The sequence below is a fragment of the Saccopteryx bilineata genome, chromosome 7, assembly GCF_036850765.1.
Source record: "Saccopteryx bilineata isolate mSacBil1 chromosome 7, mSacBil1_pri_phased_curated, whole genome shotgun sequence".
Lineage (NCBI taxonomy): Eukaryota > Metazoa > Chordata > Mammalia > Chiroptera > Emballonuridae > Saccopteryx > Saccopteryx bilineata.
In genome coordinates this window covers 46,532,376-46,555,425 of record NC_089496.1, presented here as the reverse complement: position 1 = coordinate 46,555,425, position 23,050 = coordinate 46,532,376, and the positions used below count along the sequence as shown (strand labels likewise).

Sequence of the window (23,050 nt, the reverse complement as noted above, 5' to 3'; positions counted from 1 at the left end):
ATTAAGTGTAGACTACCCAACTTCAGCACGCATCTAACCCTCTTGTAGGTGCTTAATGTGCCGCATTTATGAGCTTAGGTTGCCCTTTATGATGATGCTTGTGTCACTTAAGAACCCAGTAGGGAGACAGCAGCAGAGACATCTTTTGTCAAAGAGGAAACGTGAGGAAGAATTGGCCCAAAACAGAACAAACTGTGGACATGCCGCTGACCATCGCAGTGGGGTCCATGCTCACTTTAAATCAGGAGAGAGTCTCCTTTATTCCTCTTGGATCAGCCCCAACACGACTGACTGCTTTTCAGCAGGATGTTGCTGTTAATGAGTATAATGAGAACCAAAGAGATCAGTTCCTAGAGTTTAGAGCTCCGGGAAATTGCATAACCCAATCCAGAGAGTCCTGTCACCCTTCTCTTCCCATTGTCAATGTCTCTTGACGCCAACAATTATATGTTGGGGGCACGGCTGGAATGGCTTTGTAGATACCATATTTCATGCCTCCCTTGGAGGTCACAAAGGAAGTATACCTGTTACAAGAGAGGCACTTTTAGCGAAGCCTTCCTTTGCAAATCATATCAGAAAATAGTTGAACATGTGCTCTAGACCAGTAACCATAGTCAGAATTACATGGAGGTTTTGAGGGCGAATGGAGAGAAAGGGGGAAGAGACAGAAACCAGCATCCTGAATGCCTGGCATATGCCAGAAACGACATTTTATTAATCCAGCTAAAATGTATCCTTTTGATTCCAAAGCCCTGATTTGTTTTTCTTATGCCCCAGGGCCTTTGCACTTGCTATTTTTGCTACCACCTGGATTGCTCTTTCAAAAGATAGCCATCTGGCTCTCACTCTTCCTTCATTCCGGTCTTCCTTGGCTTGCTTGATTTGGGATAAAATTTTATCCCATCACTCTGCTCCCTTGCACTGCTCTGTTTCTTCACAGTACTCACCACTACGAATACACTTCATTCTGTGTACTGTCTCTCTTGAACATAGTATAAGCTCTTTGAGGGCAGGGACTTTACTCTCTGCAGTACCCCAGCACCTAGAACAGGACTTGGCATATAGAAGATGCTTAATGCATATTTGGTGAACAAATGAACTGTATCCAATCATCAGTGGGTCACAATCCACGCCTTCCAGGAGACTTTGATCCAATGAGGGCCTTGTATGTGGAAAATCAAAACCAGGGTTGGCCAAGCACTTTATGAGGGAGAGGCATGGAGCTCTCCCCAAAGGATTAGAGGAGATTCTGCAGGTAGAGAACAGAGAAGGCATTACAGGTGGGGGAAAGAGCCCCAGAAGGGAAAGGGAATGACATGCTGATTGGCCAGTGAGAGTCCAGTGTGTCTCTGCACCAGCGGGGCAGATGCGGGAGGAGTCCATATGGAATGGAACCTTGAAGGTCACGCTACGGAGCATGGACGTTCTTCTGTCTGCAATGCGGAGGTGACGTGTTTTAAGCAGGGAAGTGACACGACCTGGTCTGTTCCTGAGTAATGATAATAAGAATAAGACTGTTCAGAATAACAGAAGTTGCCATTTTCTGGACACCTCCCAAGTGCCAGATGACTCGTCTGCATCTTCTCATTTAACCTTCCCAACGAACTGCCACGGCAACCGTCACTTCCCTCTCGCTGACGAAGTAGTAAGGGTACCAAGCTCTGAACAAGCCCAGGTTCACACGGATGTTATGATGAAATCAAAATTTGAAGGCCAATTTCCGGATTCCAAAGTCTGTCTTTTTTTTTTTTTAACCTCACCAGCTGCTCCCTAACACAGGGAGAGCAGGGATCCCAAGGGGAGCCGCTTGCATTAGAATCTCTGGGGAGCCGTTATAAAGACACAGGCCCCCGATCCAGCGTCTCTGGAGGCGCTCACTCTGCCACTCTGGCAAGGGCCCCGAAGTGTTCTTTTCAAAGCCGTGCGGGAGATTCCGACGCACAGCCAGGAGTGGGGGGGCCACTGCCTTGCGCCTCACTGAGGAAGGATCAGAGTGGGGACCTTGGAGGCAGGGCAGCGAGAGAGAACAGTGTGTTAGGGGATATGAACGAGTGAGTTAAGCTAACACTGATGGAGATGCAGATGGGAAGGTGGGCGGATTGCGGGAGAGGGCTGACAGGACCTGATTGCAAACCTGATGACTGAGAGATTGAGATGTCATTAACAATCACACGGGATATGGATGAGGGGACATTCTGGACAGTTCCTCCCGTGTGTCAACAGGCAAAGCCTGCAGCTGTGTCCTTTAGGGACTTTCTGAGATTTAATAAAGAGAGATGCTGTAGCTCACCAGTCTCACAACCAGAAGCAGTCCAAGCCAGGGGCAATTTTGAGGGAGTCCCTGCAAATGCTTCAAGCCAGGGATGCCTCCTCTCCTTCCTGGCCCCCTGAGCAGCAAACATCATTAACCGGTCGCTATGTCTCAATGAGCGGGTCTCAGGACCCACGAGATCTGCTCGGTGCTGTTCCAAGCAACCGGCAAATAAGCAAGAAGCCTGGTTGCCACCTGGATTACGTGTCCCTGTAAGGATAATGAGATGGCGAGCAGCGGCAACGGTAGCCATGTCCGAACTGGGACCCTGAAACCTGTCTTAGCCTCGGTGATGGCCCTGGCCTGTCGTTTTCAGGGTGAGCCGCAACAAAACAAACATCCGGGGAAACATCTCCGAGGCACATTTCATAAAAGTGAAACGCCACTTAGTCTGAATGAGTTATTTCTAGAATTTTCTTTGTTCAACAGATACATTTCACAAGCAAAATGCAATACCGTATGCCACTCTCTGGCATGATTTCATGGGCTAAGAGGCCGTATGGTGGAGTCTGCTTCTACTGGAAGGTTCCAGCCATGTTCTAGACACCGCCTAGCCCTGGGCCCTCTGCAGCATAGGAGAGAGTTCTCAGCGCTGGAATGAACTGCTTGGTGGACGTGGAGGAGGGGATGGTCCCCGAAGGATGTGGAGGTGGAAAAGGGGGTTCCCGACTCCCCAGGAAACCGGACACATATAGGAATCCAGAGCTCGCTGAAAAAATGTTTAACTTTTTCTTCAATAAGAACACAACTTCCCTTCCTCTGGTAACAGAATCAACCCAACCCTGTGAATGCTGAGTGACAGCCCATGGCCTGGGTCACGATGAAGCCAAGTCCAGGCACACTGTCACCTATGAGATCCCGCAGGGATGTCCTCTAAAAGCCACTTGTTTCTAAAGAAGGCATATGGACCCAGGAGTTGAACCTAGTCATTTGGTCATGACATTGAGACAGCACCATCCTGCTCATTGACCATCCTCCCAGTTCTCATGGAAACAGATGAAGGTCTGAGGGAGAAATAGATACTTCAGATGTCTCCTTGGCTCAACCCCACCCCCAGCCTGCAGGGTGAGGGCCATGCTCTGCCCGCAGAACGTTCGGTCTTAATGAGTACTGAACTCTTTTCTTATAATGGCACCGTGAACAGCCCAAGGAAGAGATTGTGTTCACAGGAACCGGAGAGTCTCAGGCATAAGTGTGCCCCAGTAGCACCTGTGCAGTGTGACAAATCACAGGTCCCCTCCCCACCACACATACTCTACTACCCTCAAAATCTAGGGTAGGACTGAGGAAGAGTGATTATAAGTATTCTCCCCAAGTGAGTCCGATGCAGGCGTTCTGTGGACCAGGGCACTGAGGTTCCAAGTTCTTCTTTAGAAAAACAGCACAAGCTATGACCGCTTGACCAGGAGAGTGTCTTCGGAGAGCCGTTGGCCACAGCATCTGCCACTTGAATGGCACCTGGCCTTCTAAAAAAAGAAAATCTTTCCAAGTATACCCATGGTGGTTGTCTTTTGAACTTAATCTGATGAAGGCATCCAGTTCATACACTTCCGGCTGAAAGTTTAGAATGTGGCTTTTTTTTTTTTTTTTTTAAAGCAAACTTGAAAATAGCTTTTCTTTTTGAGAATTGAAACCAATAGCTTTCTTCTCAGTTACTTCATTAACATTTTGGGGGTTTGGTCTTAAACTAAGAACTAGCTATAGATACGTGATACTCTGGGACAAGATTATTTTTATAGAAATAGCCCAGTAAGTGATAGCATCAGCGTCAAAAAAGGGAGGAAAGCAGAGAAAGCAGGAACTGAAGGAATATCATGTGACAATCTGGTTCTCTGAGTCAAGATCTGGTCTTATCCATACTTGTGGCCTTAGAGTTATAAACCCACTATCTGGCTCAAGGTAAAAACTTAATAAGCACTGAAAGAAAGAAAGAAAAGGAAGGAAGGAAGGAAGGAAGGAAGGAAGGAAGGAAGGGAAAGGAAAGGAAAGAAGGAAGAAAAGAAAGAAAGAAAGAGAAAGAAAGAAGAAAAGAAAAAGAAAAGAAAAGAAGGACAATCTACTCTATATAAAATATTGAGAGGCAATTTCCAAGGTTCCTTTCTCTTCTAAATCTCTGAGTCAGACTCATGTGTTTGTCTTCCCAGCATCCATTTCCATCTTCCCTGCTCCAACAGTACTCCAAACTTTCCAGCTGCATGGATTACACAGGATTGGTGTCTCCCGGAGCTGCTTGGTTTAAGGCAGGTAGCACATCCCAGCTGTGACCACAGTGATGGAGTCAGGATTGGTGGCTCAGGTCAGGCAGGGCTGAGACTCAATTCTAACACTTTGAAGTGTGGAGGAAGTAGACTGTCTTTCTGCCTACTGCTCTCAAATGACTGTCTCCCTGAGACTGCTGACAGCTCTCTGGGGATTACGAAGGGAGGGCTTGCTAATCGTGGAATGAAACCCAGGAAAGGAGAGCCAAGGTCGGAAGAGATGCACACTGGGGTTGGTAATGTCCTTTGCGTGGCTGGAATAAACCATGCCTGAAGCCAGTTTCTCTGGGTTTTTTTTTTTATTAGCTTTATGTTAAATGGCTTTAACCATCCCTTCTACAGCTTAGGTTTTATGATTCTAGAGCAAAAAGCAATAAAAAATTAAAAAATAAATAAAAAAGAAAAAGCCACCAACTTGGTTAGATCCAAAAATGAAGCCTAAAACCAATATACGAAGGAAAAATTGATACTCGGACCATATAATTATTAATGTCTTTTCTAGCCTTTTTTTTTTTTAGGACACAGAAGTGTTTTTAAGAGCTATATTGGGGGGCCCAAGGTCTCCTAGCAAAAGGTGACACGAGATTGAGCCAATGCCCTCTTTCTGCTTCAGTAAAGCTCTCTGTAGCGGCATTCACTCAACAAATATTTACCGGGTCGGTAATGTATGCAAAGCAGCACACAGGGCACAGTAAGTCACGGAACACCCAATATCTCTCACTACGGAGATTTTGTTGATTTATGGTCAAAGCGCTTCACACTCCATTAGGAAACAAACTAACAAAAACATCCAATTACGAAGTCATTAGCACTGGCTTTTAAAAGAGAAGACCCGAACGCCGAGCAGTAGGCTGGAAAGGCCCTCAGAGACCCGGCACGGGCCCTTTATTTCACGGATGGAAGAACAGACTCATGTAATAAAGAGTGAGACGCCGCTCTCGATGCTGACGTGAAGGGATACAGACAAGATACCTGCGCAGTGAAACAAGCAAGGCAAGGACACCAAGTCCAGCATTCACCCATTTTTTGCAAAGGAAGCAACAACAACTAGCGTGCGTTCTCACTGGGCATGTGTAGGTTAGATACGCGGAAGGAGACGCCTTCCCAAATCGACCAGGGTCCTCTACTGGGCCCGAGGAGTGCGAGACGGGGAGGAGCTGGTTTGAGGGTCGTGAGAAATTTGCATTCTCAGCTGTACGCATCTCTGCAATGCTTGTTGTTCCTGTAGCTTTGCATTGCTTCTGCTACAAATATATACATACATAGGCATAGGAACATATATATGTGTCTGTGCGCATGTATACACAGGGTGGGGCAAAAGTAGGTTTACAGTTGTTTGTTTGCAAAATACCATAATTAATCATAATACAAAAATAAACTCTGTGTTTTGCAGACTCACAACAGTAAACCTACTTTTGCCCCACCCTCTACTTATTTAGGTATATACACTTGTGTATAAAATTTTAAATAGCAAGAACACTTTTGGAAACTGGCAGACCGTGGGTCCGGCTTGCTCCTGGCTTCCACCCTGAGTGCCACTCCAGGGCTTTCTCTGAAACCCTTGCCAAGTTGCTGAAGCTCTCCGCACGGTGGTTTCTAAGTATGTGAGGAGAACAGGGACAATAATGGCACCTGCTGCTCAGGGCTGGGTGGGAATTGAAGAGTTCAGGCACGTAGCTGGCATGGCAGCTGGCCCGCGGCAGGTCTCCATGGGCAGTAGGAACATCAATAACAATAGTAATAATTATTTTTTATTGTTGTCTGGAAGCAGAGCGTGAACAAGCACTTGTGTCCCCCCGGCCCTCAGCACGGTGGGTTTCCACCCACCCCACTCCCTCCCTCCCTCTCCCACTGGAGAAGAACTTCATCGGGTGGAGGATCTTAAGACTGAGAAAATGAGCTTGGGCTGATGGTGACTGCTGGCCTTCACGAGGGAAAGCTGAACGGTGGCTGGTGACCAGACAGTGATCGCTGTTTCTCAGAAGTCACCCTTAGTGACCAAACATTATTCTTTGCTACCTGTTCATATGTTTGTTCTAAATGTTATATGATCGTACCGCCATATAGTATTGGCCAAGAATAATTCATAGAACTCGACACATTTACCCTTGCTGATCTACTGTGAAAAAAAAAATCCCTAAATCCAAGGTATCTCTTTCTTCCTAAGTATTCCTGAACTGGGTCACAGGCAGCCGGCTCTTGGGGGATCCTGGCCAGGAGAGACTGGGCCTTTTCCAGTTTTCTCTGACCAGTGCTCTCCTTAGTGAAAACACAAAGATTTGGGTTCTTCGTGCCGTAAGAAGGAACCGCTCGTGGGCACTGAATCAATGGCGGGAGTTGTTTGCAAGGTGGGTCCGCTAAAGACTTCTGGGGAGCCTCTCATTGTGGTACTCACGGTATGATTTCCATATCGGAGGCTGGTATTCTTCAGCATCTAGAATAAAAAAAAAAAATCACATCGTCAGCCTGTATGTCAAACTGTCAACACGTGTCTTCTCTGGAGGAATGACAGTCTGTCAGCAGCACTTGTATTGAATCTCAGGGGTCCCCACATTTGTTTCTGGGGCAGTTCCAGGCGTGAGGGACGCAATGTGCATGGCGACCCTGGTGGACCCAACACCACTTTCTTCAGATTGCTTACCACGACAGGAATCAATAGCTTCACCATGTTCACAGAGCCCAGTGAATTAAAAAAAGACTTTCAAAACTTGACTGTATCCTCTAGTAATCCTTTCAAATGGTATTTACTTAGCTTGGCATAGAAACATCTAATTTATCTCACGGTTACCAATCAGACCTTTAGTCCATTTATTAAGACTCAAGGGCAAGACGTAAAGTTGTACAACTGAACCAACTCTGAAAAGACTAGGACTGACAGCAGAGACACTGATGATTCAATCGGAATCACATTATCTCCTTGAATTTCCTCCAATGTGTGATGTAGGAAATTTCCAGAAAATCTTTCCGCAGTCAGAAGTGTCAGACTGAAACACTGATGACAAACGGGGAGGATGAAATTGTTACTCGTCCACCTGAAAACCAGACAATGGGAGACCATCTGCTTGTTCTGTTGACTCAACAGTCTCGGGACTGACAGCTGAATTTATAATGCTGATGGAGTTATTAGAGCCCTCCTGAGCTCACGGCGAAGACCTCCATAAAACACGCTCCAGCTTAAACAGCCAGAGGGGAAAATCCTTTCCTCCAAATCACAGACAGTCGAGCTGGAGGAGTTCTGTCACTCAGGGCCTTTAGCTTGGAAGCTCGGCTTTGTCCTCCCCCCTCCGGTGACGTCACACAGCCTTGTCCTTGCCCTTATGCTACCGTCACATACTAGTGCCATGCAAAGGAACAGAACTCTTAACCTCATGCATAAGATAGTTTGAGCATTTTCCCTGCCCTGAGAAGCAAATATGTTAGTTATAAATAAAATCTAACGGGGGGGGGGGGGGTGACGAATGTTCTCAAATCCTACTCAATTACACACGTAGCTTGAATTCAACTCTTCCACAATTAATAGGTTGCTCTCTGGGCCTCACCCTATCACAGAGACAACTAAATGCCTCCAAAGGTTTCATTCAAAATAAATCTGTACTGTCAGAAACCTAGTGATAACAGCATCCGCCGTGCACTGTGAGCGGCACACACACACACACACACACACACGCACACACACACACACACACACACACACTGTTAATGAGGGTTCAGGTTGTTATTCAAACTTAGTTTGCTGAATAAAAGTGAAACTTTAACCCTTTTGTCAAACTGAGAGAACAATATCTTAGAATAGTGAGCTTTTAACTTACAAAAGCCATTTCATCCTATAGGTTTCATAAACCAATTTTAATGGGTTAACATGAAAGTTTGTTAATAAAGAACATTCAAGGAAAATAAATTAAGTTGCCAAGTTAAAAAAAAAAATCTGGAACTGTCCATACAATGTCACTTTACCAGTAAGCCAGATCTTAAATGTTAAAATGTTGATGGTACCCTCAAAAATATTATTCAAACACAAAGATCAATGCACACACACACTGCACACATCAAACTGCACAGAAATGTAAGTCCCCGAGGTGCCATTTCCCTAAAGCTGCAATGTCGTTTTATTTTGGATGAGATTTATTCTTTGAGGGAAGCACCACCCTCTGACCAAGAATGGTCGGTCAGGAATGCTCAAAACCTGGAGTGCAGCTCCCTGCAAACTGAGGGAAGGTGATGGAATAAGAACTGGTCTCCTTTACGTGGGTTTAGAGCTCTGAGGCTCCACTTGGACGCTTCAGGTTTCCTTACCTAAAGCTGGAAGTTCAGATTAGATGACCTGTCACTCTCCACTTCGGTCTTGTTCTGTGAAAACCTAGACTTTTGTTTCATTGGAAACAGAGGCTCCTCCTTTTCTAACTTTCATTTGGGCCGCCGCCCACCTGGCCACTTTCCAGTTGCTCCTTGTGGGCAACATACCGTAGAGGTGAGGAGAGCCGCAACAGACTGGAGACCCCCTCGCTTAAAGCCCCCCCTCCGACGTCTTCCCCTTGCGTTTGGAATAAAGTGGAAACATCGCACTGTGACCTACAAGGCGCCTGGTCTTGGCCCACCTCTTGTCTCCATTGCAGATGTTTTCCCCTTTTCATTTCTCATCCAACCACACTGCCCTTGCCTCTGTTCCCAGAACAAGACAAGCTCTTCCGAGTCCCTGCCTCTGCTCGGAGGACCCTCCATGTGAAAAGCTCTCCAGTAGATCTTTGCATGGCTGACGTGCTCCATTGTGTAAGGCTTGGCTCAAATGTCACCTCTGGGGGACCTTCCCTGTCAATTTGTGTAAAGTAGCCTTCCCCCAACCCCAATCCCTCTCTGTCATATCACTTAATACCATCTGAAATTATTTATTGATTTGTTGACTTGTTATTACTGGTCTCATCCCACTACTAGCCCAACTTCATCTAAGCAGGAATTTTGCCTCATTCATTTATGCATGACTAGCCTGGCATATAACAGACATTCGAAAACTGTGTATTAAATAAATGAATACATAGCTTTGGCCAATTGGCTCAGTGGTAGAGCTTTGGCCTGGTGTGTGGAAGTCCTGGGTTTGATTCCTGGTTAGGACACAAAGGAGAAGCACCCATCTGTTTCTCCACCGTTCCCCCTCTCCTTTCTTTCTATCTCTTCTCCTCTCACAGCCAAGGATCCATTGTAGCAAAGTTGGCCTGGGTGCTGAGGATGGCTCCATGGCTTCCACCTCAGGTGCTAGAATGGCTCCAGCTGCAATGGAGCAACATTCCAGATGGGTAGAGCATCGCCCCCTGGTGAGCATGCTGGGTGGATCCCGGTCGGGCGCATGTGGGAGTCTGTCTGACAGTCTTCCCCGCTTCTAACTTCAGAAAAATACTAAATACATACATACATACATACATACATGCACTTTCAGGGTTCAACCTTACCTCTGACAACTAACTTGGAGCAGGTAGGTTACTTAGCTTTTTTAAAGAGCTTTCCCATACTCATCTTTATAAAACAGAAAATAATAAAAGTTTCTACCTCAGAACTGCTCTCTTATAGTTATTGTGGGAATTAAGTTCTTGAGATAGTACCTTGCAAATAGCAAGTTCTCAGTGAAGCCCCATGAACGTTGTCATTGTGACATCACCCTAGCCTGGCTGTTCCGGGGTCAGCTCATGCTCTTCCCTCCCTGACCACAGCCTGGGACTGTCTCTGTTCTTCCCTCCTGTCTGGAACCTGTAATGAAGTTCCAGTGCTGTCCTCATGGAAGGTGTTTCTTCCCCATAAAAGAATTCAAAGTGAGAGGCCATTTGTCACGCTTCAGTGGAACAACTATAATTACCTTGGTCTTAGAGTCATGTTTCCAAAATCATGAAAGCTCAGAGCACTGTTAGGAGGCCTTGGTCAAGTGACATGGGGCAAAATATTTCTAATATGTTGAAACAAATCCTTAGCTGCCTCCAACCAACATGCACATTTGCCCCAGTGTCACGCAAAATTTTTCAAAAACCTAGTTTACTCTTGGCTAGTCTGACACTTATGTTTTGTAACCTGGCATAAGTTTTCTGCGGTTGTTTGGTTCACCTTCTTCACATGGCAAGTAAGGAAAATGAATGCCAACGACTAGGCGGCTTTCTCAAAGTTACAGAGGAGTGAGAGACAGAGGTGGGATTAGAGCATGGAGCTCCGCCTACCAGACCTTCCGCACATCAGTCTTCCTTGCCAGGTTGGCCACCCTAACTTACCTAATTTACATATATTGAAATAAAGATTAAACAACTGATTAATTTAGGCAGCTGATTAGATCAGAATGCTGATTAGATTAGGCTGCTGATGAGATCATAGGTGATCAGATCGGGCACACCAGGTCACAAAGGATGATTAGTTTAACAGATGAGTGGATCCATAGCCAATTAGTTTAGCAGTTCTGCAGTCTAACTGCTGATCAAAAAGTGGTGGATTAGATTATTCTTTTTTGATTGGATCAGTGGCAGTTCAGATTAGCGGCCATTTTTATCAGTTGCTGATTGGATTAGCTCATCAGATTTGCTTGACAGCCGGTTGGACTAGCTGTCATTGTATCGCTGCAGGTGATCAAATCAGCGGCTGATCCAGATCAAGTAATTGATCAGATTAGGAAAGAGTTGAGTCATGCTGATTATATTAGGACTTGTTCAGATTAGGCAGGCTTGGTTCTCATGGCTGATGAGATTAGGCAGATGGTTGGGATTGGCGGCTGACTGGATTAGCCTAGAGGGCTCTCTCCCTTTCTCCTCACCCCCTTTCCCTCATTCTTTCTTCCAGCATTTGCCTCCCTCTTTACAAATTCTTTATCAGACGACTGTCTTCTTGGATTTCTTCCAGAAGCCTCTGGGCATTCATATATTCATCCAAGAAACATTCGCCTGCAACTGATAGCCTCCTTGGCATCAAATACCTCACAAGTCATGTTGTAGATGGAAAGTCAAGATCCAGGATCTAACCACAAGGAATCGGTTAGGAGAGGAAATAAAGACATCAACTCATTCACTCATTCAACGAACACTCACTACCTGCTGAACACTGGCCTCCTGGCCACCTGTGCTTGTAACCACAGCATAGGGTAGAAGGTGGCACACTGTACGGCAGGGCGCCGCACACCCGGAAGGGGCACCTCTTTCATTGGTGGTCAGTGAGAGGAGCATAGTTCCCATTGAAATACTGGTCAGTTTGTTGATTTAAATTTATTATACTTGTTCTCTATTTTAAATATTGTATTCGTTCCCATTTTGTTTTTTTACTTTAAAATAAGATATGTGTAGTGTGCATAGGGATTTGTTCATAGTTTTTTTATAGTCCGGCCCTCCAACGGTCTGAGGGACAGTGAACTGGCCCCCTGTGTAAAAAGTTTGGGGACCCCTGCTGTACGGCAAGGCTAGAATGGAAAGTGCCATAGGAATGGAGAGGAAAGAGATTATTTTACTCATTACTTCTTGATAAATATTCTTTCATTCACCTCTTCCTGAAGAAGGGGATGTCTTCATTAGAGAAGACAATTGAGGTGTACTTCTAGCCAGCTCTCTACTCCAGCCATTTAGACAAGCCTCTTTCTTCTCCTATACTCTTTCTGGGTCTTGAGTTTACTGTGGACATTTGTGTCTCTTCAGATACAGCATGGTTGTGGCAGCAATAGACTAAATTCTCAGGACAGCAGCTCATAAATCACAGTCCTGGCAATGTTGCTACTGGCAGAGAAAGACAGACTTTTTGGCTATGTTATATTCAGAGGCAAATAGATGGAATCCTAGTGCAAAGACAGCAGAGAAAATGAGGGTTTTCTACCACATTGGAAAGGAATTAAAATGTGCCTGGTACATATAGATACATATCATCTCTAATATTTACAATTTCCCTGAATCATCTCTCCACATATTCACCCATCTATGTATGCATCCATCCACCCACTCACCCACCCACCCATTCACCACTCATTCATCCGTCCAACCATCCATCCATCCATCCATCCATCCATCCATCCATCCATCCACCCACCCACCCATCCATTCATTCATATTTATCCCCATCCATCCACCAACCCACTAATCCATCTATCCATCCACCCTTTCAGCAAATATTTACGTGTCAGGCACGGTGTTACATGATGAAGTTATAGCCATGAGCAGGGCACCCCAGTCCCTGCTTTCAAGGTGTCTTCAGTCCAGCAATGAAGCCAAATGAACATTAAACCATTACAATAAACTACAAAAGGTTTTACGATAGATAAACTTCAGTGTGCTAAGGAAGCATATAGTTGAAGGTATATGTAAGGTAAGCATTTTTATCTCCCAGAAAAGAAAAAACTAAAACTCAAAGAGATGAAGTCACTTGCTTATGGTTATTTGGTTAGTGGAAAAGTAGAATTCAAATCCAGATCTCATTTGCTTCAGAACCAATTAACTCTCTTCCCCAGGCCTTAGTTCCATTAGGGAATTAGCAGTACAGAAGCTAAAGTGAAATGTTTAGCTCTTTCTCTTTTCTTGTCTGCTGTGGTAGTAAAATATGGTTTGGACATGGTAGAAACATCCCTAGAGAAGTAGGAAGACTCATGACATTATTCAGTCATGTTTCCTTCCTCCCCTCTCTGACTCTCTTCCTACCTACCTCCTTTTCCCCTCTCTCTATTCATCCATCCATCCATCCATCCATCCATCCCTGTTCTTCTTCCTTAAAAGTACTATGTATGACTCTTTCTCAATTTCATTATCAATAGAAGTAGTCAACCCATGGCTAAGCCTGCCTTATTAACTAAATACCAGTTTGACAGCAAACTATAGTCTAGCTCTGCAGCACCTGGGGGATAGGTAAGCCTGCTTAATTCTGGGGTTCAATGGTTTTAGCAGGTCTGTTCAGCTAACAATCCTCCTGTCTATCCTTAGTAATAAAAGTAACGTTTTAGCCTATGCCTACTTTCCTTTGTTTGATTTCTATTGTTTAGAGTAAGTCTGGTAAATATTGGTAAACAACCCCAGCAGAAGGCAGCCTCCGCTTTCCTAATGAAAAGGTCCTCTCTAAAAGGTTTTCAAATATATAAACCTCTGCGAATATCAATGAAGTCGTAGCTATCTACTCATAATATTTAATTCATTTATACATGCATATTTAAAATCCAGTATAAAATAATACACACATTTAGAGATAGCGCTTTCATCAATTCACACGCATTCGATGGAACAACTTTATTAAATTCTCTGTGTCTCTCTCTGTCACTTTCTGAGTCATCCAAGACATTTTCCCCCGAGGCACATCATACTTGCTTCTTCCTTAGCCTTTTCAGAGCAACGAATTTTTAACATCCATATACGAGGCTGTCACCAGACATCTTCTCCAGCCCCAGACAGGTGTTCACACAACACAAGAGCAGCTGGCTTGCCGTCACCCTTCAGGTGGCCTCCACAACATAACCACCAGCTATGCTGCTTCTTTGAGTGATCTTTATTCTGGAGAGCTATGTTGTACACCTGAAACTCATATAATACGGTATGTCAACTATACTTCAATAAAAAAAGTCAACCATAGAAAAACAGTCCCGAACTGTCAATCAAACAGTTCCAAACATGTCCTGTTGCGTAGCTTGCATATATTAATAAAATCAACTATAGCTACAGAGAACAGGCTGATGGCCGCCAGAGGGGAGGGGGGTGGAGAGGGTGGGTGAGAAAAGAAAAAAAGTGAAGGGACAAAAAAGTACAAACTGGTAGTTACAGAATAGTCAGGGATGTAAAGCACAGCATAGGGGAACGGAGTGAATAATATTGTAATAACTATGTATGGCGCCAGGCGGGAACTAGACTTATGGGGGGAATCACGTCATAGGTTATATAACTGCCTAACCACTATACAGGTACTATACACTTAAAACTAATATAATACTGAAAGTCAAGTGTAACTGAAAAATAAAAAAAAATCAACTGTAAACTGCAAAAGAAATAAATTAATTTAAAATAAAAATTAATAAGGTGCACTTTTATATTTATTTATTTATTTATTTTTCTTTCTTTCTTTTCTGAAGCTGGAAACGGGGAGAGACAGTCAGACAGACTCTCGCATGCGCCCGACCGGGATCCACCTGGCACGCCCACCAGGGGCAACGCTCTGCCCACCAGGGGGCGATGCTCTGCCCCTCCGGGGCATCGCTCTGTTGCAACCAGAGCCACTCTAGCACCGGGGGCAGAGGCCAAGGAGCCATCCCCAGCGCCCGGGCCATCTCCACTCCAATGGAGCCTTGGCTGCGGGAGGGGAAGAGAAAGACAGAGAGGAAGGGGGGAAGGGGGTGGAGAAGCAAATGAGCGCTTCTCCTATGTGCCCTGGCCGGGAATCAAACCCAGGTCCCCCGCACGCCAGGCTGACGCTCTACCGCTGAGCCAACCGGCCAGGGCCATAAGGTGCACTTTTAAATGTCTGTTTCAAAGGTGCGAAAAAGAACGAGGTGGTTGATATGGAAAGCTCTGGAAGATGTTAAATTTTAAATGCGAGGTATACCAGCTGTTTGCAGAGCACACAGCTCCGGAAGAACTTGTCAGATTGTGGCTACGTCTGTCCGAGGCAGGGAGCTGGGTGTGAGGGTCAGGAGAGGCAGGGGCACTTGGTGGCTGCTTTTGTCTGCCCTTTTATATTATTTGAAAAGGAAAAAAAACTTTCCAAGGGATTGTTGACAATTACACTTGACATTTGTCATTATGATTATATCTGGGTTAAATTGTGTCGCTTCCTTTTTAAAAAGAATTCCATTAAGTAACCTCTACATGGGGGCAAAACTATCATTAATTAAGGCAATTCCCAGGTCTATGGTGTCTTTTCCAGAAAGTAGTTAACTGGGGTTTCAAAAGAAAGTAAGTGAAGGAGAAAGCCAACAATATGAGAGATTTTGTATAAAATAAAATTTAAGATGATAGCCTTCCTTCTGAAAGATAATTTGTGGGCATATATCATAAATATAAATACATACATTTTAACCTTGACAAGTTTTCATTACACAGTGTTCTACACGTGCAGTCATTTGGTATTTCTAATAAGCTTGCAAAATTGGTGTTGTTGGTCCCATTGTACAGGTGAGTAAACTGAGAAGTAGTGAGGTTGCCCAGAACCCCCTAGTTAATAAGTAGCAGCTCTAAGTATCTAAGTATTCATTTCTAGGTCTGTTCAACTCTGAAAATCATGCTTTTTCCATTATAAAATCCTGTCTCTGCTGCTGAGCCCTGCTACACTGTGACCCTTTCTGTATATTGTCGCATAGGATCTCCAAACAGCACCATTTTACAGATCTGGAACCTGAAGCCTAAAGAGGACTATACCTTGCTCAAAGTTGGCCAACTCTTTTATACCCTATAAAAATAATTATAGGCCCTGGCCGGTTGGCTCAGAGGTAGAGCATCGGCCTGGCGTGCGGGGGACCCGGGTTCGATTCCCGGCCAGGGCACATAGGAGAAGCGCCCATTTGCTTCTCCACCCCTCCTCCTTCCTCTCTGTCTCTCTCTTCCCCTCCCGCAGCCAAGGCTCCATTGGAACAAGGATGGCCCGGGTGCTGGGGATGGCTCCTTGGCCTCTGCCCCAGGCGCTAGAGTGGCTCTGGTCGCAGCAGAGCGACGCCCCGGAGGGGCAGAGCATCGCCCCCTGGTGGGCAGAGCATCGCCCCTGGTGGGCGTGCCGGGTGGATCCCGGTTGGGCGCATGCGGGAGTCTATCTGACTGTCTCTCCCCGTTTCCAGCTTCAGAAAAATACAAAATAATAATAATAATAATAATAATAATAATAATTCTAGGTTCACCCAATGGTCATCTTGGGAAAGCTGACCTATATCATCATATGCTATCATTGGAATTAAATATATTTGCTTCACGACGTTGGACCTGTTTGCTTAGATCTAAGATTGTATTCATTATGTCTTCGTCTAAAACCAAGCGAACCCTTGCCTGTTACCGTAAGCCAAGGGAAGGTTGATGGGGGCCCGTCAGGTTGTCTAGCCGGGCGGGGCTGTTAGTGGGCGCTGAGACTTGACGAGCCTCAAGTTTGGTTTTTCTGCTCTATGGTTTCTTATCACTTGCTTTAAAAATAACTTCTTTCAGGGAAGCTATTTCTAAAGATCACAAACAACATGCACTAGCAACACTTCAGACGTCTCACCAACCACATCACAAAGCAACTACAACAAAAAAAATAACCAGCACAGGAAGTAGGAGAAACAAGGGTGAAGACTCGCCCTCCAACCAAGCCTTCATGATTCTGCAAGATGCTTATTTAAAGCTCAGCATTAAACTCCGCCTTCGCATGCATCTACCCCTTCGGTGCCAACTGCTTCAGCAAACGTGTGCGGGAAGGAAATCCTTCCTGCCACCGCGGTGGCACAGCGGTGACAGCATCAGCAGCTCTATAATGAAAGGGTTAAGAATAAGGCACACAACAAGTGGTCCCAAGGAGTCCTGAAAGAGAATGTATTTGTGTTACATAGCCCAGCAAGTAGAATAATAGCCCCCCCCTCCCCATTCCCATCCCCCGCTGTTTTCTTAGTTGCCTGTTCACAGCACTGGGGACAGCTCTACCGTGTGCCCGCCGGAAGCTGTTTGCACAGTGGTACGTTTGTCTTCCTAATCGCAGTACGTGAAAGTTCCTGCTTCCAGAGTCAAAGACCAAATATTGAAACAAATCTTTCCTTGCTGTTATCCTCCTGGCTGAGGCTGTTTGTACCTGTAACCTCGGTTTCTCTCTTTTCAGCAGCACTGTCCTAAGGAGGAATAATATCAATATATTTACCCACCTGTGCCTTCATAAGAAGATCACTTGTCAATTTCCTAATTTGCCCCTTTACAAACATCTACCCATCACTCCATGCCTGAGCCCACGCTAGGTGCTGGGTACACAGAGATTACTAAGACAGCCCTTTGCTCCCAGTAGCTCCCACTTCTAGGGGGAATAGACCGGAACGGAGTCTGGGGGCGGGAGGGCTGCGAGAGCCGGGGGCGCCCAGAGGCCGGTGAGCGGGAGGGCGATGAGGAAGTCTGCACGGAGGACAGGACAAGGGAGCTGGGCAGTGAAGGATGTGTAGGAGCTCGCTAGGCTCTGTGTTATGGGGATGGAGAGGAAGGTGGAGGTAAAGGGAGCGAACTGAGACACTGAGTTCACCGCCAGCATTTTGAGAAAGAAGGGGACGTCTCTTGGTTTGTACACTGAGTGCTTCTGACAAAACAGTGTTTTCTCACCAATGCTAGCACATCATTTCCACTGGGAGTCTGGGCCTTAACAGAGACCATCTTTCCCAGCACAGACATACCCGGGGGGTGGGCAGACTTGGAATGGAAGGGCAGACTTGGAATGGAAAGGCAGCTTGTGATATGTTGAGGGGTATCAAGGGGCGAGGAGAAGGTCACAGAGAAACTCTTCAAGGGCAACCTGCCTCCACGCCTTTCTTTCCAGACAGGAGCGCTGTCTCAGCCCTCGCTGCTCAGGGCAGAAGCCCCGCCACGGTTACTCCCCTTGAGCGGTTTCCGGCTTTCGGTGGAACGAAGGCGGGGTGTGAATCCCAGAAGAGAGCCACCCGAGTGCCCCCAAACCCAAGTGCTCCCCGGAAGCTTTCCTCCCTTCAGCACCTCTATAGCGAGCTTCACGCACACCAGGCACTCAATGCTTGCTTACTTGATTGGCCAACTGAGTGACCACTATCAAAGGAGAGAAAACAACCAGCTTTTTCCTTAAGGAGGTCTACGCCAGCACCGCATTCTCAGTGCAAGGTTCGAGAGAAAGGAATCTTCTTCCCTGTATGCAAGGTGCACGTGACCAGTCACAGCCGGCTGATGGGATTAAAAAGGAAAGCCCAGTTGAGCATATTGGAAGTCTCCTGCCCAGCCGGCGTTTGCAGAGCGCCGCACCTGCCGCATGTAAACTCTGACACACACACCACTAACCGGTGCAGCTACAATTTGGCTGTCAGAACTCAGAAACTGGAAAAGGAGAAAACAAAGAAAGCAGCCAGAAATGACTCAATGCGCAGCCCCGCAATAACACAGTCAAACTTTTATCTCCCATGTCTGGGTCCAGGCACTTAGGGGAGCTCCTCACGTCCCAGGCTTTGTCTCCTCCGGCAGGAAGCAAGCGTCCCTCCAGGCGCTGGCAGACCACTTACATCAAACCAGTCATAATTTGCGAGGTCAAGAGACTCAGCCTTCAGCAGGGGCTGTTTGTAGGGTTTTCATATGCAGCCTTTGGCTTTTTCAGAATTGGTTCTATTTTCAGAATGCATCTGCTACCTTATAATAGGCTTTCCGTACCTGCCTACCACAGAGAAAGACTGCTGGAGTGATTCCATTGTTTCAGTCCTGTGAACACCACTGCGCTGAATAGATGGTTCTGGAAAAAAAAATGACATTCTCTGATCTTGACCCCTCCCCCCCACTGAGATTTTTACTATGGAATTTTAGATACCTTTCTAAATGTAGTTTATATCACCACTATTTTCAAAGCTATTACACTAATGTATGGTACGGGATTCCACCGATAAGATAACTTATCTCTCAGCCGTAGTAAATGACTTCAGGTATCAATACTGCTTTGGGGATGAGACGGATGATACGCATCCAGTTACCTCTATGCACAGGCTTCCTGTATGCACATACGGCGCAATTTCTGCATTTGACTTTCTCATTCCATTCTAGTCCTTTGACCCTATCCTTTACACTTAAGGGACAATTCCATGCAAACATGCGACCTAATGGACATTTTCTAGAACCATTTCTCTTCAAATAGAATTACAAGAAGAATGTTTCTAATTCCTCACCATTGTAGGTTTTGTGATGTCAAACTGCCACAACTTAATTCATCAAAATTTTGTACGCTCATCTTGTGCAGTGAAATAGTCAGTCACTCTGAGATCGAATGTATTTATCATATGGCTTTTTAGATGGCTTTTAATCCTTCCATATCGCAGACTGGTCAAATCTACTGATTGTCAAAGCCAGGTAATCTTCAAAATGTCAGGGGCTGCCAGCCCCACAGCACAAAGTATTTCTTATGATTGTCTAGGCCTCTCTCACTGGCTCGCACACTTTCGTCTCATCCCTGATTCTTATCCATTAGCTGCTGAGAATCCAGAGACCACTGCTATTAAAGGCCCTGCTGCTGCAGCCAATGGCTCATCAGTGGGCTCGGGGTGAGGTGGGGTGGAGGGACATAAATTGAAAAAGCAGAAAGAAGTCTGAGGCTAGAGAAGAAATCAGTCAGGAAAATGCTCGTGGTGGGAACAGGGCATGTTCAGTAAAAAACCAGGCCAGGACTTCATGAACTTAGAGCAGAATTCTACCTTAATTCCCAAGCCTGCCAGCGCCATCTTGTGCAACCAACTTGCTTCTGGTTTCGATTAAAAAAAAAACTACGCAAATATCATGGAAAGCCAGATAACAGAAGACTCAAGTCCATCTTTAAATTCGGAGATGGCATCCTTTCTCCCTAGGAAACCCCAGTTTCTTCTTGATCTGCTCTTAGCTACTTCTGTCTCTTCCACACACTGTGTCATCTCTTCTCCCGAGAGCGGTCATTTTGCAGAATCAGATTCCGAGTGGGGCCCCATCATTTCTTCACCAGCAGTCCCGACACGGAGCTACGGAGGCTGTGGGCTCAGACTGGAGTGGGCCAGGACCTGGTGCAGGATGGCGGTGAAGAGTGTGGACAAGACTCGGGGCGTGCCTCCCCCGGTCTGCTGTTGCTCTGAGTCGCCTGGCAACCCCTGACCTGGGAGGAAGCAGCACACATTCTTCTTTAGTCACTTTCTCTACTTCCTACTTCTCTACTGTGGGTCAAATAAGTTTGCAAATATGATGTATATGTTTGCTCGCTTATAGTTTGCATTGGGTGTGGGGGACAGGCTGTAAGCAGGCAGGGTCGTTATAGTCTAAGGCTTAGTTTTAAGACTAAGCCTTACCCATCCTTTTAATACTAAGATCTTCTCAACACTAAGCTTTTCCTCACACCCTTGCCTGTTGCATGATGTGAGGTGGTGCACTCTTATGAGGAATCCCATTTATACCTCAGATAAGTGGCTTTGTATCAGAGCCTTCCTTATTTGTATACTGGCTTAAAGGCTTTAATTTCTACACTATAAAATAAGGGAGACCAGGGGCTCTCTCTCTTGGTTCCTGCTATTAACATTGCAGAAGAGAAGCAGCCAAGATGGCAGAGTGCTGAAGGAGAAGCCAGGTTGTGCAGAGTTTGTGCAGAGAGAAGGAGATGGGGAACAGAGGTGAATAAGGCAGGTGAGGTAGAAACCTTTGATACTAGGAATACTCAGATGAGTCAGTGGCTTTGGGAGCCCTGAATGGAAAGGGAAGTGTTTTCCCACTGTGTGTATTTCTTGCCCACCAGGTCTGAGCTAGGATTAAAGGTAATGGCCCACCAGTTCTTGGCTTCGTTGTTTCATTACCATCTGTCCGAATCAAACCTGAACCTGCATTGGCCAGGTGGCTGTCATGGTGGCCGCGGCTGCTGGCTTTACATCCACCTTAGGCTTCCACCATCGGAGACATAAGCAACTCCCACCCCCACCCCAGCTCTAAGAAGGGCGGACAGAGCAGGTGCTTCTCAGCCCATTGGAGCCCACACTCCCTTTTAACAAACATAAATACTCTTGCCTTATCCTCCTCCACATTCTGACTCCCGGTGCTGAAGGAAGGACATCTCTGAGGACGGGACCACAGCCAAGACTGAGCCTTCCTCTCTGTAAGGTGGATTAGCAGCTGGCAGCTTTATTTCCTGAGTGCTGACTATGTCCCAGGCCAAGAACTTTATAATTATCATTTCATTTCATTTTATCCCAAAACCGCAAGGGGTAGGCATGATCATTATCCCTACTTTAAAAAGCACAAGTGGAGCCTCAGGGAGAAATTTGCCCCAGACAGCCCCGCTGGTAGAAGGACTTGCTGGGGGCCTGACCAGGCAGTGGCAGAGTGGATACAGCATTGGACTGAGATGTGGAGGACCCAGGTTCAAAACCCTGAGGTCGTTGGCTTGAGTGTGGGCTCACCAACTTGAGTGCAGGGTCACTGACTTGAGCATGAAATCATAGACATGACCTTATGGTCACTGGGTTGAGCCCAAAGGTCACTGGCTTGAAGCCCACGGTTGCTGGCTTGAGCAAGGGGTCACTTGCTCTTCTGTAGCCCCACGGTCAAGATACATAAGAGAAAGCAATCAATGAACAACTAAGGTGCCACAACGAAGAATTGATGTTTCTCATCTCTCTCTGTTCCTGCCTATCTGTCCCTAACTGTCCCTCTCTCTGTCTCTCTGTCTCTGTCTCTGTCTCTGTCTCTCTCTCTCTCTCACACACACACACACACAAGCCGTGCCAGGGTCACACCTGGATGGTGCCCTCCAGTACCAGCGCTCCTCACTGGTATACCCAGTGGAAGTTTCCTTTCTCTTTTTATGAATATAAGCCACACTGAATTATTTATAACATTTTTTCAGATTATACAAGCAAACCCTCACCCCAATTCTGATTTTTCGGGGGACATTTCACTTCCTTTCTCCCTCCCTCCCTCCCTCCCTCCCTCCCTCCCTCCCTCCCTCCCTCCCTCCCTCCCTCCCTTCCTTCCTTTTCTTTCTCTCTCACTCTCTTTCTTTCTTTTAAGGAACTAACATTTTTTAAAAGATTTTTAAAAACTTATTCATTTTAGAGAGGAGAGAGAAAGAAGGGGGGGGGAGCAGGAAGCACCAACTCTCATATGTGCCATGACCAGGCAAGCCCAGGGTTTCTGTCTGAAGACCTCAGCGTTCCAGGTTGATGCTCTATCCACTGCGCCACCACAGGTCAGGCATCACTTCTCTTCTTTCTACCATCCCCTGTGCACCCTATCCCCCAGCCAATCTGATGAAAAATCACTGTGTGGGTCGCCCTGCTGGGAAGGGCAGAGCCGACTCCGACAGGAGTGCTCTCTGCTTCTCCCAGGGGCCTCGTCAGGGTGGGTCCAGAGGGAGGGTAACTTCTACCACCCGCACTGCGTAGATGGCCTGCTTCCGGCCCCAGCTGGGTTCGCGCAGTGGGAGTGACGGGCAGCCTATGGGCGGGCAGGAGGAGAGAGATGCTTGAGAACGTGTTGCAGCTCTCTCTCCACTCTGGAGTTGCAGTAGAGGCAGTGGACGCGCCAATCCATGACAACTGTTGTCCTGGCTCCTGTTCTGCAGCTCTAACTGTCCCCAGATGACAGCAATGATGTCATCTCCTAGTGCCCCTTCAGATGATGTCATCTCCTAGTGCCCCCTCAGGCCCAGGGCTGGTCACAGCTCCCACCGTAGTAAACCCGCGGGTGTTTCAGAATCTCTCGGTTCTCTTGGCCGGTCTACACCTCTGGACATGGGTCTTTTCACTGCCTCTTTCAGTATCCCAGGTGAGTGTCCCTTCTGTTCCCTGCCAGGACCTTGCCAGGAAGCCTTGAGCACCCCCCAGACCACAGACAAAGGC

The 23,050-nt window shown here is 46.4% G+C and overlaps 1 protein-coding gene across 2 annotated transcripts in view; it reads right to left on the bottom strand.

Annotated features, from left to right (window-relative positions):
• CHN2 (chimerin 2) overlaps positions 1–23,050 on the bottom strand; it is a 235,154-nt gene that overhangs the window by 99,700 nt on the left and 112,404 nt on the right. For both annotated transcript variants that reach the window (XM_066238512.1, XM_066238511.1), the window contains exon 2: positions 6,965–7,003. In XM_066238512.1, coding sequence (XP_066094609.1) covers positions 6,965–7,003 — 39 coding nt within the window. The remainder of the gene's footprint in view (positions 1–6,964; positions 7,004–23,050) is intronic.